Source organism: Callithrix jacchus, chromosome 20 (assembly GCF_049354715.1).
Source record: "Callithrix jacchus isolate 240 chromosome 20, calJac240_pri, whole genome shotgun sequence".
Classification (NCBI taxonomy): Eukaryota; Metazoa; Chordata; class Mammalia; order Primates; family Cebidae; genus Callithrix; species Callithrix jacchus.
In genome coordinates, this window is record NC_133521.1 from 4,536,333 (window position 1) to 4,549,014 (window position 12,682).

The 12,682-nt window shown below is 49.0% G+C and overlaps 2 protein-coding genes across 6 annotated transcripts in view; both read left to right on the plus strand.

Annotated features, from left to right (window-relative positions):
• LOC144580579 (uncharacterized) overlaps positions 1-830 on the plus strand; it is a 45,248-nt gene extending 44,418 nt beyond the window's left edge. For 3 of the 5 annotated variants that reach the window (XM_078358158.1, XM_078358161.1, XM_078358160.1), the window contains one exon: positions 237-830. The gene's annotated coding sequence lies outside the window, so the exon portion shown is untranslated. Of the gene's footprint in view, positions 1-13 lie in introns of all 5 variants that reach the window. The other 2 variants (XM_078358157.1, XM_078358159.1) reach the window with 1 other exon arrangement.
• Positions 831-8,262: 7,432 nt separating this feature from the next.
• Positions 8,263-12,682, plus strand: part of GPT2 (glutamic--pyruvic transaminase 2) — a 41,790-nt gene continuing 37,370 nt past the window's right edge. Inside the window, exons 1-2 of the mRNA XM_035282777.3 lie at positions 8,263-8,359; positions 8,585-8,848. Of these exons, the coding sequence (XP_035138668.1) occupies positions 8,606-8,848 (243 nt within the window). The 5' untranslated portion in view covers positions 8,263-8,359; positions 8,585-8,605. The remainder of the gene's footprint in view (positions 8,360-8,584; positions 8,849-12,682) is intronic.

The following is a 12,682-nucleotide window of genomic DNA, read 5'->3' on the forward strand; positions in this document are numbered from 1 at the left end:
GTCTGTGTTTTAGTGCATTCAACAGCTGAAATCACTGAGTTTGCAGCTAAGAATTCTATTAATCCCTTGGGCTGTTTCTGAAATTGTTTCCACATGTCCTCCATGGCACAAATAAGAGTCCTCAGATCCCTGCAAGATCAGGAAGCAAGAAATCAAGGAATATGGAACAACGAACACCCTCTGAATAAAAGGTTTTATCTGCTCATGAAGCTTACACAATTGCTCTTTCTCTGCAGCTCTTCAGGCCTCTCTTCATTCTCCAAAACCACCTGGACTCAGTTGAGTGCACTGCCAAGACTGAAACGTGCCTGCCTGTACTTTGAAATGTTATCGATGCAGTACTGAATTGTAAACAACACTTTTGCAAAATGTCTTTACTCAGTTTTAATCTCTGTAAGTTACATAAGAATGGCCCCTTGTTTGTGTATACCTTAGCTCAGTATCGTGTTTATCTTTAACCCACTTTAAACGTCATGGTGAGAGCTTACGGATACATATGTCCTGGCTATTAGCGCACCTAAACTAATATTTGCTTATTTGCTTGTTAGAGACAATGATTTGCTTCAAAGAGACTCAGGGCAGGTGGGATCTCAACAAAATTTTCCTGGCCATCCCCTAAAAGCTTGAGACTGACTTAAATTACACACACACACACACACACACACACACACAAACAAAGGGTCAGGACGCTGTGGCTCACACCTGTAATCTCAGAACTCTTGGGAGGCCAAGGCAGGTGGATCCCTTGAGTCCAGGAGTTCAATACCAGCCTGGGCAACATGGCAAAAACTGTCTATATGTAAAAAGCAAAAAAAAAACAAAAACAAAAACGAGGCCTTCATTTAGAAAGAAAAACATGAAAGGCAAGGATTAGAGCTGACTAAAATGTAAGATAAGAGTTGGAGGGAGATTCCAAGCAAATACCCAAATACCTCCTAACACCCCCAGAAACTGCTCAGTCACCATCTCTGAAACAAGGCTATTAAACACTCTTAAGTTACACATTCTTTCCTTTTTTTTTTTTTTTTTTTTTTCTTGAGACAGTTTGGCTCTTGTTGCCCAGGCTGAATTGCAATGGCACAATCTCAGCTCCCTGTGACCTCTGCCTCCTGGGTTCAAGCAATTCTCCTGCCTCAGCCTCCTGAGTAGCTGGGATTACAGGCGTGTGCCACCATGCCTGGCTAATTTTGTATTTTTAGTGGAGATGGGGTTTCTCCATGTTGATCAGGCTGTCTCGAACTCCTGACCTCAGGTGATCCGCCAGTCTTGGCCTCCTAAAATGCTGTGATTACAGGCATGAGCCACCACACCCGCCCCATTCTTTCCCTTTTTGAATTATTTTGTATCACACAGGAAATCCTTGTTCATTTTATAATGGGTAAAATGCACATAAAATTTTCTGTTTTAACTATTTGGAGATGTATAGTTCAGTGGCCTTATATACATCCACAGTATTGTGCAGCCATCACCACTGTTTTTCTCCAAAACATTTTCATGTTGCAAACTGAAACAATGTACCCACAAAACAGTAACTCCCATTTCTCCTTCTCCAGCCCTTGGTAACTTCTATTTTAATTTATTAGTTATTTATTTTGTTTTTTAATAGAGACAGGTTCTTACTATTTTGCCCAGGCGATTTCAAACTCCTGGGCTCAAGCAGTCTGCCCGCTGTGGCCTCCCTAAGTGCTGGGATTACAGGTGTGAGCCACCATGCCTGACTGGTAACTTATATTTAAATTTCTGTCTCTGTGAATTTGCTTATTCTGGGTACCTCATATAAGTGGAATCATACATTATTTATCCTTTTATATCTGGTGTATTTCACTTTACATAATATCTTTAAGTTTCATCTGTGTTGTATGTAGCATGTGTCACAATTTCCTTTCTTTTTAAGGCTGATTTTTTTTTATTTTCTTTTTGAGATGGAGGCTCACTGCGTTGCCCAGGCTGGAGTGCAGTGGCACAGTCCTGGCTCACTGCAACCTCCACCACCCGAGTTCAAGCAATTCTCCTGCCTTAGCCTCCCAAGTACCTGGAATTACAGGCATGCACCACTATGCTCGGCTAATTTTTATATTTTTAGTAGAGACGAAGTTTCACCATGTTGGCCAGGGTGGTCTTGAACTCCTGACCTCGGCCACTCACCTCAGCCTCGCAAAGTGCTGGGATTACAGGATTGAGCCACCTCACCCAGCCTGATTAATATTTCTTGCATATACCACATTTTGTTTACCCACTCATCTGACAATGGACATTTGGGTTGTTTCCACCTTTTAGCAGTTGCGATAATGCCATGATGAGCATTAGTATATGATTATCTGTTCAAGTCTCAGCTTTCAATTTTTTCGTGATACACCCAGAAATGGAATTGCTAGAACATGTGACCATTCTAGATTTCTTCCTTAAAATTTACTTTTATTTGTTATTTTAAAAATTTCTTAAAACTCTGAAAGTACGTTAAACAAAAAGAAAAATTAGTCAACAATAATCCCACCACTCAAAGATAATCACCATTAACAACAGTCAGGCGTGGTGGCATTCAGCTGTAGACCCAGCTACTTGGGAGGCTGAGGGGGATTAATAGCTTGAGTTCAGAGTTTGAGGGTGTAGCAAGATGATCATGCCACTGCACTCCAGCCTGGATGACAGAGGGAGATCCCATCTCAAAAACAAAAACCCGCAAAAAACAATAGAGTGTTAATCCTTTCAGATTTCCTAATCTATCCAAATATCCATAAGAAAAATAGAAAATTAAAATCTCATCTCTAATTTTCTCAGCAACCCTTTGATACAGGTACTATAGTCACTCTCACTGATAGGTGGGGAAACAGAGGCTCAATGAATAGAGGCGGTGGCTATGACTCAGGGAGTCAGTTGGATTGGAAGGGGAGGCTGGACATCTTAAAGCTTCTCAGAAGAGCGAGTAACTAGAAGTCAGGTAGAAGTGTAGGCAGTGCTGCAGAAGAGGCAAAGGTGGGGATAGCCCTGGCTCCAGGTCATACCAAAGATTGTTAACAAATTTGGAATCTGGCCGGGCGCGGTGGCTCACGCTTGTAATCCCAGCACTTTGGGAGTCTGAAGCGGGTGGATCATGAGGTCAAGAGATCGAGACCATCTGGTCAACATGGTGAAACCCCATCTCTACTAAAAATACAAAAAATTAGCTGGGTGCCGTGGCGCGTGCCTGTAATCCCAGCTACTCAGGAGGCTGAGGCAGGAAAATTGCCTGAACCCAGGAGACGGAGGTTGCGGTGAGCCGAGATCATGCCATTGCACTCCAGCCTGGGTAACAGGAGTGAAACTCTGTCTCAAAAACAAACAAACAAAAAATTCTGAATTCTGGAATCAGAATTCAGACCTCCCAAAGAGACACACCCTGCACCTGGTCCTGCACCTGGATTCCTCCAACTTTCGTGCATTTCAGAATCCTAATTACAGGAAAATTCCTGGGCCAACCCAACCCTGGAATTTCAGAACCAGCAAGTCTGGGGCAAGACTCTGGAATCCACATTTTAAGCAAATGCTCAGGCGATCCTTGGACACTTTGGAATCACTGTCCTGGACCATGAGCCAAGGCATTTGTTTAATTACAGCCCTCTTTTTTTTTTTTTTTTTTTTTTGAGACAAGTTATTGCTCTGTAACCCAGGTTAAAGTGCAGTGGCACAATCATGCTCACTGCAGCCCAGAACTTCTGGGTTCAAGTGATTCCCCTGCCTCAGCCTCCTGTATAGCTAGGACTACAGGCACACAACACCATGCCCAGCTAATTTTTTAATTTGTAGAGATGAGTCTCGTTGTGTTTCCCAGGATGATCTTCAACTCTTGGCCTCAGGGATCATCCTGCCTGGGCATCCCAAAGCACTGGGATTACAGGTGTGAGCCACCACAACTGGCTGAGAGCACTAACTTCCATCAGGCTCTCTTGGGGGCAAAGGACTAAGAGTTACCTTTGAAAGAGTTCCTCAAGCCTCCAGGCCAGGCACAATCTGGCATTCTGGGAGGTTAGCAGTCCCTCCTTGCGGCCCCACAGTGCCCATCTGCCATTCTCAGAAGATTCTCTCACTTTCTGTTCTGCTCTGTAGTTATTTATGAACAGCCCTCACTGCCTCCAAGGACAGGGTAGCTTACATTCTTGGGGGCTTCCCTTAGCATACTTACCTACACCACTCAGCTCCTGCTGCACTGCAGATATCTTGGAAGCATTGACCTTACAGAATCTATTGCCTCATCCACTCAACATTTTACCGAAGACCTGTATGCCAGGTAATATGCTGGGTGTTGGGGACACAGAAGAACCTATCCATTTCTCTTTTATTTTTATTTTTATTATTTTTATTTTTTTGAGATGGCGTTTCGCTCGTTACCCAGGCTGGAGTGCAATGGCGCGATCTCGGCTCACCGCAACCTCCGCCTCCTGGGTTCAGCCAATTCTCCTGTCTCAGCCTCCTGAGTAGCTGGGATTACAGGCACGTGCCACCATGGCCAGCCAGTTTTTTTGTATTTTTAGTAGAGACAGGGTTTCACCATGTTGACCAGGATGGTCTCGATCTCTTGACCTCGTGATCCACCTGCCTTGGCCTCCCAAAGTGCTGGAATTACAGGTGTGAGCCACCACGCCCGGCACCTATCCATTTCTCATCCCCCACATCCTCGTCCAGGCCAACGTTGGACCTTGTTGGAGCCACAATTCATCCTCCTGCAGCCTCCATCCAGTACCCCTCCAATCCATCCTCCATACAACAGAATTTAAAACAGAAACCTGATCATGTCAATCCCCTGCTTTAAGCTTTCCAGAGACTTCCATTTATTCTTAGGATGAAGACCAAAATTCTTACATTCAGGACCTGGTCTGCCTGCCCTGACATTGCTCACCCCGCTGACTCCTGTTTTGCTTAACTGTTTGCCCTGCAGTCACTCCGGCCTTCTTGGAGTCCCTCAGGGTCTTCAGTGGTCCCAGACCAGGAAGCTGTCCATCTTACCACTGACACTGAGATGGGGCATGAGGTGCAAGATGGGTGCTAGGGATCAACTCTTCCAAGAGGTAGGAGAAAGTAGGATTGGACAGAGAGGCCTGACAAAGCCTCAGGTAACCTGCTGGGGAAGCCCTGGAGCTATGGAAATGGCTGGATTCTTACATGCTGAGTGCCTGCCTCTTCACTTAGGGTAGACAGCAATCCCAGGCTAGGCTCATCTCCGCACTGGCCAGGAGTAATGTCTCTTATCAGACTTCCAGGGCTGGGGTGGGAGCAGCTCATGGGCCATCTCATTTAGGATATCTTTGCTCAGACCTCTGAACTCTCAGAAATCTCCATCCTTTTTCTCTCCAGCGGTTATCACAGTTTGTAATCACATGTGATGATGTCTGCCTTCCCTAAGAAACTGTATGTTCTATGTAGGCAGGAACAAGCAGCTTGACCCCTTGTAGTCCCAGAACTCAGCCTCATGCCTGGCACAGGGTAAGTGCCCAAGAAGAATTTGTTAAATTATGGAATAAAGACAGGTATTGTGTCTTGCAAACATATGACTCTCCAGCTGTGTAGGTTGACAGGAGCTTGCTGTGTATTTGAAGCTCTCATTCAGCTTATAGGGAGGGCTTTAATAATTTCAATCAGGTTTTAGCTTTAATTTAGGAGCCAGCTTCTATCCATCCACACTGGTCTAGAGGGCAAAATAAATGCAAATCATTAGGCCGGGTAAGGTGGCTCACCCCTGTAATCTCAACACTTTGGGAGGCTGAGGTGGGTGGATCACTTGAGGCCAGGAGTTTGAGAACAACCTGGCCAATATTGGGAAACCCCATTTCTACTAAAAGTACCCCCCCCAAAATTAGCCAGGTGTGGTGGTGTGTGCCTGTAATCCCAGCTACTCAGGAGGCTGAGGCAGAAGAATTGCTTGAACCTAGGAGGCGAAGGTTGCAGTGAGCTGAGATCCTGCCACTGCATTCCAGCCTCTGTCTCAAAAAAAAAAATCAGATGAGAACAACAAAACAAAATTAACACACACACACACACACACACACACACACACACACAAAGCTCTTGGATTGGGTTAGATATGTAAAAAATAAATAAATAAATAAAATCAAAGTTCATGCTATTGCCATTATTGTCATCACAACCACCACCCAAAAGCTTTTCAAAGGCTCTGTGCATTGCAGCAGTAAGCTCAAATTTCCAAACCCAGAGAGCTTTACAAGACTGGTCCCTGCATGTATGGGCTGCAGCACTGGGTCAGAAATCACAATTCCTGCTCTCCATTTAGCTGTACCACCTGAATAACTCACCCAACCTCTCTGAGCGTTATCTATAGGAATAATACTGCCTGTGCTTTTGGGTAAGAAAGTGCTTTGCAAATTGTACAGTGGTTCACAAGAAACCAAGAATGCTTTTTTTCCTCATATAATCTCAGAGAGATGGGTTGGCAGAGGGCATATTAGACACTCGACTTGTTTTTCAGTGCTGATGTGGGAGCACACATAAGAAGGCTGTGTGCTTGTTGTTGCTTTTCCCAGTTGTGGAAATAGACTTATGACCACCTCTCTAAGCCCCTCCTCCTACCAATCAGGGACAGAGACAACAGAAGAACATAGTGTACTGACCCGTGGGTAGACAGCAAGGGATTGCATGGACATCACATGCAGGTCAAGGTCAAGCGTGTTTTGGAGCTGGAGGATTATGTTTCTGTCTCCTCAACTGGGCAGGTGATAATGACGACACTGAAGAAGGAACTAAGCTCACTGGGGGAGATTTTTACCTGGAGACTGAATACTTGGCCATCAAGACCTAGTGTAGACACAGGTGTGGGGGTGGAACCAGTACATAAGAAGCCCAAGTAACTTTCCAGGGCCCTTGGTGGACCAAGCCAGGTTGCTGACATGGGAATACTCAAAGTTATCTTTGGCTTCTGTTGTTCTCCCCACCTCCTTTCCGCCTTTATTGGCAACCAATGTATTTAATCACAGTATGAGGTAGGTGTTACCCTGATTTTACGCATGGGGAAACTAGGCTTTATCAAGTCGAGGTAGTACAAAATCAGATAAGCAGTGCATGGCTGTATGCAACTGTAGATATTCTGACTCAGGTCTACCTTCCTCCCTACACTGGGGCCTCCAACTTCCACAAACCTAATGTGTGTATGTGTGTGTGTTGGGATGTGGGAGCTCTGGACTGTTTTTCTGCTTGAAAACAGCCAGACTCACAGAATTTCCAAGGGAAAGGAACTTAACCCAATTTATTTTGCATATGGAGAATCTGGGACCGACAGGGGATTTTGCACAGTCTGTATTTGTATTTTTTGATTTTGTAGATTTTGGTGTCTCCATTAGACCAGGAGTCTTCCAGAACTCCGATTTGCGCCATCCTAGGCCACCTCCGGTCTCGCCCTGCTCTTGCTCTGGGCGAGCCAGGAAGCCTTTCGCTTGCAGACATCGTTACCAAATATAATACCCCCTTGTGCTGGGCATTTATTCCTCAACAAATATTTACTGAGTGGCTCCTCTGTGGTGGAAACTGTTGAGGTGCTGCGAAGGCCGTGAACAAGAAAGACACTGCCGCTGCCCCTCTGGAGCTTGCACGGTTAGTGGGGGGAGGTAGTAAAACGTAACCGAAGATAATTTCAGACAGTAGGCAGGAATTAAAACAGAAGTGATGGAGGTCGGGGGGTCAGATGGAGTGGTCGGGAAAAGCTGACCGCCTGGCAGACGGATGGTCCTTGGAGTCTCACAACAACCCTCAGAGGCAGTGGGCAGATCCCCGTTTTGCTGAGAAGGAAGCTGGCCTTCGGGAGTCGGGGCGGCATGGCCAAGTCCCAGACTCCTCACCCATCTTTCAGCCAGCCCGGGTGAGCGGCGCAGGCACCGCGTGGCCTTGGATGATGAAACTCGGGGGGAAGACTGCACCATCTAGCATGCCGCTTCCTTGCAGGTGCTGCACTGAGGACAGAGGGGGGCGAACACGCCTCTGGGAGAGAGGCTGCAAACAGCTCTAGCTTCGCAGACCTTACCGAGAGTACGGCCACCGCCCGGCCCCTCAGCTGGGACAAAGAGCCCGCCCAGCCCTGGCCACGCTGGGCCAGGCTCTCCCGCCTCCTGTCCAGCCCCCGTCCGGCTCGGCGCGGGGCGTTGTGGGACTTGTAGTTCTCATCGCTCTCCTCAACCTCTCCATAGAGGCCAGGAGAACTACCAGACCCAGGAGGCAGCGCGCAGGCCCGGGGCGGCCCAGACGGCGGTGGGTGTGCAAGCGCAGGGGCCGGGCTGCACGAGCACTGGGCGCTGGGATGCGGCTGCTGGCACCGAGGCCGGGGATCTGCTCCAGGCGCACGAGCTAACCGGCTGCGGCGAGGGCCGGTCAGGGGCGACAGGCACGTTGCATACCTGCCCTGGGCGCAGCCTTTGCGAAACCCAGTTGGGTGCGCGTTGGTGCTTTCAGCGGCGCGGTGGAGGGTCCCAGTCGCCGGGGGATGGGCAGCAGCGCCGGAGCCAGGCTGGCACCGCTCGCTGAAAGAGCCCTTGGCTGGACTTGTGTGGGAGACAACTGCCCGCCTAGGGCAGTACGCGACGTGTTCTCTTTCTCTTTTTGTCCCAAGGTTTCCCTCTGCAAGCGCGCGATGCAGCGGGCGGCGGCGCTGCTCCGGCGGGGCTGTGGTCCCAGGACCCCTGGCCCCTGGGGCCGCAACCAGAGCAGCGCGGCCGCCGAGGCGTCGGCAGTGCTCAATGTGCGGCCCGAGCGCAGCCGGCGCGAGCGCATCCTCACGCTGGAGTCCATGAACCCGCAGGTGAAGGCGGTGGAGTACGCGGTGCGGGGACCCATAGTACTCAAGGCCGGCGAGATCGAGCTCGAGCTGCAGCGGGTGAGCGTGCGCCGGGCGCCGGGCCTCGGGAGGCTGGGGCCGCTGAGCAAGGGAAGAACCGCAGCAGCCTCAGCTGGGGTCCTCCCCACGATGTCCACCTCCATGGCCAGCTCCTCATTAAGCCAAGCTTGGCTAAAACGAGAGAATGACTCCTCCCGCCCCTTCATCCACTAGTGCCCAGCACCCGGCACTCTGTGAGGCCTTTCAATACGGTTCACTTGTTGAATTGTATTAGTCAATTGTTGAGCGGCCCATGCTGCCAGGCACCGCGCGTTGTGTGTCTGCCCTACCCTCGTGGAACCAAGATACATGGAGGGAGGAACATAAGTGAATGAAGAAAGAAGCAAGAGAGTCTCAGTGATAAGTTCTTGGAAGAAAGGAATAGCGAAAGAGGGTTGGAATGGGGATGGTGGGAGGGAAACTATTTTAGGTAGAGGGGAGACAGGGGGCTCTGTGGAAACTTGGGTCTGTTCCCCAGCCTCTTTCTCCGTGTCTTTGGCCTTTAGGGTCTTTGCTAGTCCTGATTCCCAGAGGAGTCGTCAGAATTCCTTCCTTTAGACCCCTCTGAAGCCTTGGCTGACTAGCCACTTCTCTGGTTTGGGGACAGTCACCGAGGTGGGGAACCAGAGGGTTGGGCCTGTTGGGCTTTGGTAAGGAGGCTCTGGGACTTTCTTCGTTTTGGGGCGGGCCCACCTGGCTGGAATCTTGGCTTGAGTTTATAGCTTCATGTATGGTGACCCCACAGCCAGGAGGGATTTCTGCCTCTCCACAACCAGGATGCCTGGGGTGGGTGATAGAGGTGTCCCTGTAAGATAAAGTTCTAGCCTGGGTTTGGAATTCAGGAGGCAGAGCCAAGAGGGGTTATCTTAAAAAGTAAACACTCCTAAGATTTGTGAGAAGCTAATAATCACCCAACTGCTTGCTAGAGAGAGTCTGACTGAAAATAAGAGGTGGGAGGGACGGTTCCTTGATCTTGCCCTTAGACGGGCCACTTAGTGTCCCATGAATGCATGGCAGTAAGCCTCAGGGGTATCATGACACTTGGCCCCATTCCCGTGGGGATGTGGGGGTTTTAATGAGCTCCTGGCCTCCTGAGACCTTGTTGGTACACCCAGTTCTGCTGACTGAAAACTGAGCTGGAAAAGTCAGAGTCCAGTGTCTCCTGCCGACTCCTTGCAGGGCTAAGTTTAAAGCTGGCTGGGAGGAGGCTGGCTTTGTTTCTGTGCCTCCCTGGCCCAGAGGTGGGCCAGGCAGAGAACATAGGCTGTTGCTGTCTGGCAGGCCGGAGCTGGCCCTCCTTGAGGCAACAGCATCCCTGCTAAAACACAGCTGGGATTAACCTGTTCCTGGTGTATCACATTACAGCTGATTTCTCTGGTTCCAGAGCTGGCAGGGGTTCCAGGAATTACCTCTGCTTTTTGCTAAATAGCAACTCCTTTGTCCACCCAGTGAGGCTTGAAGATAATGAGGACAGAGGGGCACTGTCTTTGCTTTTGCTTGTTCTCTGAGCCTGAGTTCCCCTCCCCCGATTCTTTAAGAATGTGGTGGGATTTTTTAGCAGGCAGAATATATGAGAGCCTTCCAAGTGGGAGCAGTGCTGTGAGCAACAGCAGGAAGTTGGGGATTTGTGGGCATTTGGGGAAGGGGGCTGGTTCTGTTAGTGGAACACTAACAGGGATGTGGGAGGTGAATGAGACAGAAAAGGTGGACTGGAGTCTTGTGTGCTGGGATTAGGATTTCATGGTACGTTTTGGTGGGAGGTGAGAACCAGGAAGGGTTTCCAGCAGGGGTGTGGCTTAATGATTGCAGGTGGGCAAATTTCTTGGTCACTGGGCCAGGGGCATCTCTGATTTCTGAGACAGAAGCTCCACATCCCCATATCCTACTCCTGAGTTAGTTGAGCAGTTTTTTTGGCCACCTACGTTTTGTGGTGCTTTCATTCAAGTTTGTTCTTTCTCATTCTCTTCTTACTGAGTCTCAGTTCCCTAGCTATGGCTGCTGGCCAGACCAGCTTAGATAGCCTCACTGAAACCCTTCCTTCTTGGGAGACAGCCCCGCTTCCGTTTGGTAGCTTAAACAGTGCTGCTTCTGTGAGAACCACATTTCCCCAGTCCTTTCTTTTTATTTATTTATGGCTCGCCTTAACTTTGCACAGCTTTAGTTTTTCTACTCCTGTATTGAATTGTTGTGATCAAAACTGGTTGGTTGGAGGCTGGCCGCGGTGGCTCACACCTGTAATCCCAACGCTTTGGGAGCCTTAGGCGGATGGATCACCTGAGGTCAGGAATTTGAGACCAGCCTGGCCAACATGACGAGACCCCATCTCTACTAAAAACACAAAAATTAGTTGGGCGTGGTGGCACACGCCTGTAATCCCAGCTACTCTGCAGGCTGAGTTAGGAGAATTGCTTGAACCTGGGAGGTGGAGGTGTCAGTGAGCCGAGATCGTGCCACTGTACTCCAGCCTGGGCAACAGAGTGAGACTCCAACTCAAAAAAAAACAAAACCTGGTTGGTTAGAGATGGAATGGGCTACGATTTATAGGGAGTAGGGTGACTTGGGATGAATCCTATATCCATTCTGGGCTTCAGTTTCCCTAAGCAGATGTGGCCTGGCTGGGCCAGGGTTCCCCCCTGCCCTCAGTTTTATACCTCCTTATTCATTCAAAACTGTCCTTGGGGACTCAAGGTGACTCTTGGTGGTACCAAGGCCTTCATGCTGTATATGGAATTCTTTTACCAGGCGCTCTGCAAATAGTACTGGCTGTTTGGCTGGACATGTGGCTTTGGTGTTTGACTTTGGGTGGCTGGCAGAGCTGAGTCCCTGTCCTTTATGATTCTCTGGGAATGGAGCCTGAAGGAGGTGGGGAGGTGAGCTGAGGGCTGTGAAAGGGACCGTTGTCTTGTAGCCCCAACTGTGTGCTCTTAGAGGGACCCTGCTTATCCCTGACAGCAGCTCCAAGGGGAGAACCTATCTTAGCTTTTCAGATCCTGGTGTTCACTGTGAGCAGCACTTAAAAATAAGCTGCAATTAAAAGGAGTTTTGAAAAGATCTGACAGTTCTTCCTCAACCTACTTTTTCCCGTGCTTCATTGGGGGATGGGGGCTGGGGATTGGTACAAGTGGAGACAGAGGAATGGCTTTGCTTCTAGTTGTAAGGCAATAGTCAGGGCAAACATTCAGAACTGACGGGAAGACTGATGATTACTGGTCACGTCTGCGAGTGTTGTATCCAAACAAAAGTAAAAGCAGAGGGTGCTAAGGCACGTGGCTATAGTTAGCTGAGAGCTAAGATTGGAAACCCTGGATGTGCCAAGCACAGGTGGTGAGTCTCTTGTTTTCTGTGGCGTTTAGATGCTACTTTATTTATCTTTGTTTTTGAGACTGAGTTTCGCTCTTGTTGCCCAGGCTGGAGTGCAATGATGTGATCTCGGCTCACTGTAACCTCCGCCTCCTGGGTTCAAGCAATTCTCCTGCCTCAGCCTCCTGAGTAGCTGAGATTACAGGCACTACCACACCCAGCTAATTTTGTATTTTTAGTAGAGGCGGGGTTTCTCCATGTTGATCAGGCTGGTCTCGAACTCCTGACCTTAGGTGATCCACCTGCCTCGGCCTTCCAAAGTGTTGGGATTACAGGCGTGAGCCATCGTGCCCAGCCTTTATTTTTTTGAGACAGGCTCTTGCTCTGTTGCCTAGGCTGGAATGCAGTGGCACAGTCATAGCTCACTGCAGCGTTGAACTCCTGGTCTCAAGCCATTCTCCAGCCTCAGCCTCCTGAGCATCTTGGACTATTGATGTGCGCCACCATGCCTAGCTAATTTTTAAATTTTTTGTA